Genomic DNA, 6,514 nt, shown 5'->3' with positions numbered 1-6,514 from the left:
AGGATGCAGCGGTCACCTATTAGCAGAGCTGTGTTAGCCGAGGCCGTTTCTGTCACGGGGGACGTGCTTTACAGCGTTTTCTTCCCAATCTTTTCAGAGGCAGAGACATTAAGAGGCTGCTGGTGAGCTTCATGTACCTGCAGAGTCTTTTGCAGCCAAAGAGCAGGTAAGGTCACGGCCCGTTACGTCTTCTGTTGATAACTCGCAGCAGCAGGCACTGGGGATTGGAAGAGACTCTTCCCTGTGGGATAACAGCGCCTGTGCTGAGGCTTCTTGCCAAAAGGTCCAAGACTTCACTCTTCTAGCAGGGAGCGTGAAGATTTTCTTCCAAGGGAGGTTAAAATACCCAAGGATTAATTACTCTGGGGCTTTGGGCAAATCAAGCCGGTAGCCGGGTGGATGTTGGACTCCTGGGTCTGGAAGCTCATCCCTGGGCTGTCCTGCGCCTCGGGTGTTTTCCTGCCTTGGTCACTCGCACTGTGCGATTTCCTGGCGAGCGCTGGGTTTGGGCTGACGGGACGGCGAGGAGTCGCTGTCTGTGCGTGTGCGGGGCTGTTCACTGTGTTTGGAAATCTGTAACCAAATACCTTGTTCAAAGAAAATAATAGCGTAACCTGGTCGTGCTGGAGTAAACAGAACGCTTGTACAGCTGGGTGGTGGCTTTCCTTGGATTTTCTGTCTCTGCTGGGAGGTCTTGAGGTAAATTTGAGGTAAATTAACCCTTTGCTGCTTGAAACAGAGCAGGTGCTTCAAAGGGCTTATACACAGGGTACAGGCAAACTCCCTGGGGAATAGCTTAGCTTGGAGGGGACCTTCTAGGGGTCCAGTTCTCCCCCAGGGTAGGGTCCACTGGGAAGGCAGATTCATTTGTGAAGTCGGATGAGGTTGCTCAGAGCCTCATCCAGCTGAGTTTTGAATGGATCTAAGGACACAGATTCCACACCTCTGGTCCCCCTTCCCATGTTTGACCACCTGGACCTGCTGCCTGTGCCCTTGCTAATGCAGCCCAGTTAGCTTTCAGCTAAACTGGAGTGGAACTTAAGGCTCATTTAATATCTGCTTAACACATATTTACCAGGGAAGAAAATTGGAAATTACTTTGATTTCCCAAGCACATTGCCCCTGGAAGGGATTTGCTAGATGTTTTGCAGACGGGTTGATGTTGTTAATGCCCATATCCTGGATGCTACGGGTGCTTCCTTTGAAGAAGCTAATAGCTCCAGAGGGTGTTGGAATATTCTTACAGGGCTGCAAGTTAGAGCCATGGGAGGGGAAGTTGAGTCTCCAGTTTGTGCGCTGCAATTTCATCCTTCAGCTGTGCGGTGGATCCAAAACTTTTCCTGCCTTTAGGATTGACGTGCCCTGTGTATCTTAATGGCTACTGCCTGAGCTCTTGGGGCAAACACATGGATTTGGTGACCCATCTCTTTGCAGGAGGTGCTCTAGTTACCGTTTGTCTACAGTTTAGCACTTTGGAGAGGAAAATACAATCTGAGTCATCTCACTTGCTTCCCGTAGCTGTTGCTGGCAGTGTATTCCCTGGTGCTTCATCCTGTCTGTGCTGAAGGACAGCCCAGCTGCCAGATTCGGTTCAGTTTCCATGCAGCCACTGCCAAGAGCTTGAGTCTCGAATAATAATTCGTGTTTATTTTGCCCCTTGTTCAGCTCTGTGGATTCTGAGCTGACATCTCTCTGCCAGTCTGTGCTGGAGGATTTCAACCTGTGCTTGTTCTACCTGCCTTCTCCTCCTAATCTGAGCTCGACCAGTGAAGATGAAGAAGAGTACGAGAGTGGCTACTCCTTCCTCCCTGATCTCCTCATCTTTCGCATGGTGATCATCTGCCTCATGAGCGTTCACAGCCTCAAGAGGGCAGGTAACCGGTGCTTTATTCGGGCATCCAGGAACCTAGGGGTTACCGATCGGCCGCCCAGTTGGGCTGAGATGTTGTCTTCATGTTTTAGACTCGGGGCTGGTGGTCTCCACCTCATCACCCTGTCTTGTTGCAGGTTCAAAGCAGTACGGTGCAGCCATCGCTTTCACGCTGGCCCTCTTCTCTCACCTGATAAATCACGTCAATATTCACCTGCAGGCAGAGCTGGAAGAAGGGGAAAATCCAGTCCCAGCCTTTCAGAGTGACGGCACAGGTAAGAGAACAGAGACAACGCTGCCTCGCCCTGGTTGGCTTGTACTGAATCTCCTGGGCGTGGGCCGTGTGTGGTGTAGGGCCTGGGAGGTGTTAGGGACCTCTCCATCTTGGGCTGAAATCCCCAGACACAGGTAATCTGCTGAGACAGACCCCGCTTAAACCCTCTGTGAGTATCAGAATCAGCACAGACTGGAAATGTTGCTTTCCTTGTTGTAAGGCATTGTCTTACTGTATCTCTTGGCAGCTTGTTCATCATCTGTTTACCCCAGTCTGTGCTCCTTATTTTCCTTCTTTATTTGCTGTTATTTGCCGGAGTCTCGCCTCCACCGAGGAGGTGATCCCAGATGAAATGCCTGGGCCGAGCGGTGTCGAAGGGAGGCCGGCCCTGCTCAGCACTCCTCATCTCCGCTCAGACAAAACCAGACCTTTAGTTTCTGGGAGAGCCTGCTGAGCAGAGAATAAAACTGCTGCATCTTTCCCCAGCAAGCAGTCCGTAATAATCCACGGAATGCAAGGCTGGAGTTTTCATGGTCCAAAGCAACAGATGACCCCTCCCCTGAGTGGGTTCTGAAGCTGGCAGGGTGACCCGGGGCTGCTGGAGAGGCTGGGAGCGTGTTGGTCAGGGCATGGATTAAGTCCACTCCGTTTAGTTGCTGGGTGGAGCGGCTGTTTAATCCAGCTGACTGGGACGTGCCCTTGCCCGGCTTGGTGGGTCACTTGGCTCTCAGGCTGTCGGAGGCTGAGTGGAGAGTTCAGACTGGGCTGTGCTTTACGCTGGTCTAGCAGCACGCAGCACTGAGGCCGCCTGGTAATGGAGCAGCACAGCTTGGGCAGGAGGAATCCAGGCTTCCCAAGTCTTTTCTGGGCACCTTCTAGAAACTGAGTCGTTATTTTGGGGTTGCCATCACTCGTTCTCTGGTTAAAGCCGCTAATCGAACCGATGGCTGAAATCTGCTACGGGTTCCCCCGGCTCGGGGCCGGCAGGCAGCTTGGTGACACATCGGGACATTCTTAACTTGGGGTCTCCTTTTAAATGCCTGCAGATGACCAGGAGCCGCGGGAGCCGTTGAACTCCATTGAGAAGGAAGCTGAAGGTGATTTGGCCAATCATCAGCCCAGCGAGGAACAGCGGAAGAACGACTGCAAGAAAAGCAAGAAATACTCCCGCCTCTCCTGCCTGCGCCGCCGCCGCCACCCCCAGAAGGTGGATGAGAGCGACCTGAGCGAGGGCTTTGACTCTGACTCCAGCCAGGGCTCCATAAAGGGCAGCGATGGCTCAGAAAGTGGCTCGGAGAAGAGTGACGAGGAAGCAGAAGCTGCTTTTGATGTGGAGACGGACTCTGACATGAACAGCCAAGAATCTCGGTCCGACTTGGAGGACATGGAGGATGAGCCGGGTGAGGAGGGAAACGGCCGAGGCAAAAGTGGGCCCAAAGAGGCCTTAAAAAACTGTGTGGATGGCAGTGGGCTGGGGGACTCCAAGAGCCCAAGCATCTCTAAAATCGAGGCTCCGGATCCAGCCGTCAACGGGCCGGCTTCCCTGAGCACTAACGACGCGAGCATAGCCAGTAATCTCCAGGCCATGTCCACCCAGCTGTTCCAGACCAAGCGCTGCTTTCGCTTGGCTCCCACTTTCAGCAACATCCTCCTGAAACCGAGCAGTGAACCGCCCGTCCTGAAGGACGGGATGGAAAGCAAGCCCTGTGTCAATGGAGATGTGGAGAAGCCCAGCTTGGCAGAGCCAGGTAAGGATCAGCGACCTCCAAAACGCTTACTGTTGTGGTTCTGTGTGGAAAAGCGCAAGCTGCAGCAGTCTGTCACTGAAATCCACCCCTTCTCGTGCTGCACGTTCCTCTTTGGCCAGGTTGGGAGGAGCAGGTTGCCCAAGTACTGGGCAGGTTTTGGGTGTTTCCTGAAGGAGCAGCTTCTTACTGCCTGACATCCAGGAATGTGGGCACTGAGCAAAGGGAATGGCAGCCAGCCAGGGTTACCTGTTGCTCTGCTCAACGGGCTAAACCCTCAGCAGCTCCGGTAATACAGAGGGTAATTCCAGCAGGTATTACAAACTTGGATTATCTTCCTTTTTCCCATGTGAAATCACTGGATCAGACACTTACTAGTACGTCTGGTGATGGAGAGCGCAGGTGCAGCCCAGGAAGTTCTCTGTGAGGTGTCAGATTATCCGCTCCGTAGAGCTCTCGTCGGAGCTTGCCCGCAGGATGCGGCCTGGGCGCACACGAGGGGAGCCGAGGCCTCTGTTCCTGAGCCTCAACCGCTGCCTCGCTGAGCACTCGGGGCTGACCCACGCTGCAGATGTGCAGCAGGTGGAGCTGCAGTGTCTGTTACCCACAGCTCCCACAGCTGAGCAACGTTCTGGGAAAAACCAGCTCCAACGGGAGATCTGATGCTCTACAGGGAGTTGTTTATATTTCAGATAAAACCACATGGGCCTGCTCGGTCTTGTTTGTCATTCCTTCCAGCTTCCCTGGAGCAAGGAAACATTTCTGCGTCCCGCTGCCAGATTCAGCGGGCCTGCAGCCCTGGCAGCATTCCGGCTTAGCCTGGGCCAGGATTGGAAGGGGGAGAATTAGATCATGTTAATGTACTGGCTCCTGGCACTGCGTCATAGCCACTTGAAAGAGGTGGGGGTAAGGGAAGAAACAAGTGATTTCTGGTCTGTTTAACGCTTTCCTTCAATGGGTTATGGAGATGTTGCAGCTCCAGGAAAGTATTGGCATTGTGTGGCCCGGATACCTTCACAGACGTGGGAGACAGGGAGTTGGGTGAGCCAGGTTGAAGGAATCAACCCCTGTGCTTTTCAGCTCTGACTCTCCTTGCCTCAGCTGTGCTGTTTTAAAACCCCAGCTATTTCATGGCCTTAACACTCCATCAGGGATGGGTTCGGAATAAATTACTTCCTCCCTTTTGATTCTGAGGGTTTATTGAATAATTGCTGTGCTAATAGGCAGAAATGACTCTGCAATTAAACTAAGGGGCCGCAGCAAAACGGGTCGTTGATTCCCAGCTCGCTGGGACCTTGCCCTCCAGTCGCTCGTGTCACTCGTGTCACTCGCCTGCGGTTCCGCTGGCACTGGCCTCGGGATCCTCACATCTGTAGAATGACAAGATTGCAAAGCGTATTAAATAGTCAAAATCACCCAGGCCCTGGCTCAAAATACAGCCTGGCTGTTTTCTTCTCCTGCGCAGGCCAAAGGTTGGTGCGTGTTGACCCAAACGGTGATCGCTGCCAGGTCTCTGTCTCTGTGTGCTCGCACAGGAGAGGAGCCCCTCTGCCCTGGGGACAGGCTGGGAGGGTTGGGGGGTTCAACCTGGAGAAGGGAAGCTCCGGGGAGACCTTAAAGCCCCTTCCAGTGCCTGGGGGGGTACAAGGAAGCTGGGGGGGCTTTTCCCAAGGGCAAGGAGTGACAGGACAAGGGGTAACGGGTTTAAACGGAAAGAGGGAGATGGAGATGGGCCATCAGGAAGGAATTCTTCCCGCAGAGGGTGGGGAAGCCCTGGGACAGGTTGCCCAGAGAAGCTGTGGATGCCCCATCCCTGGGAGTGTCCAAGGCCAGGCTGCATGAGGCTTGGAGCACCCTGGGCTATGGAAGGTGTCCCTGCCCATGGCAGGGGGTGGGACTGGGGGGGCTTTAAGGTCCCTCCCCACCCAAACCACTCTGTGATTCTGTGAGGTAAATGGTACGGGCCTTGTGCTGGCATGTGCGCTTCCCCCTGCTCTGGTAGGGAGTGTTTCGGAGCTGCTGCAGGGGTTAAGGTGTTTGTCAGACTTTGAGAGGGAGATTTAAACAACCTTCTCCCAATGAAGAAGAAAATGCCCCGGTGCCACGCTCTTACCCACAGTGCAGGGTTTGGTGGGGGCATGGAGGCACCGAGATACTCAGCTCCACTCTTACCCACCCAGTGCTGTTCTCATGGCTTCCCAAGGGGTTTAATCCCTCCTGTCCCGCTTTTCCCTTCCTTCTCCAGATGATGTGTCTGACTCTGAGGAAAGCATTTCAAGTAACAAATCCTGCAGGAATGAGCGATCCCTCCAGGAGAAGCTGGAGATCGTGACCAACGAGGGGCTGCTGCTCACTGTCAAGGTGTTCCTGGACTGGCTGCGGACGAACACGGACCTCATCATCATGTGTGCTCAGGTGGGAACCGTGCTCGGTCCAGGGCTGCATCCGTTCGGTTCCCCTGGGCTGGGACGGAGCTACTGTGATGTTAAATACCCCACCAGCTGAATTAAGGTCATCTTAACCCAAGAAATGTGGGGAAGTGACTGTTTATAACGCGTCCTGAGGTCTGTGAAAGGTGCTGGAAGCCTGGGTGGCCTGGTTATTGCATAGAATCATAGAATCACA

The 6,514-nt window shown here is 53.8% G+C and overlaps 1 protein-coding gene across 1 annotated transcript in view; it reads left to right on the top strand.

The window, feature by feature from the left end:
- The window catches only part of SMG5 (SMG5 nonsense mediated mRNA decay factor), a gene marked incomplete at both ends in the record, with an annotated part of 6,743 nt that extends 439 nt beyond the window's left edge, over positions 1-6,304 (top strand). The window contains 5 exons of the mRNA XM_010154243.1: positions 98-166; positions 1,666-1,874; positions 2,008-2,145; positions 3,191-3,892; positions 6,135-6,304. Coding sequence (XP_010152545.1) covers positions 98-166; positions 1,666-1,874; positions 2,008-2,145; positions 3,191-3,892; positions 6,135-6,304 — 1,288 coding nt within the window. The remainder of the gene's footprint in view (positions 1-97; positions 167-1,665; positions 1,875-2,007; positions 2,146-3,190; positions 3,893-6,134) is intronic.
- Positions 6,305-6,514: the final 210 nt, after the last annotated feature.

This window comes from Eurypyga helias, unplaced genomic scaffold, assembly GCF_000690775.1.
Source record: "Eurypyga helias isolate BGI_N326 unplaced genomic scaffold, ASM69077v1 scaffold43946, whole genome shotgun sequence".
Taxonomy (NCBI): domain Eukaryota; kingdom Metazoa; phylum Chordata; class Aves; order Eurypygiformes; family Eurypygidae; genus Eurypyga; species Eurypyga helias.
This window is presented reverse-complemented; position numbering and strand designations above follow the sequence as displayed.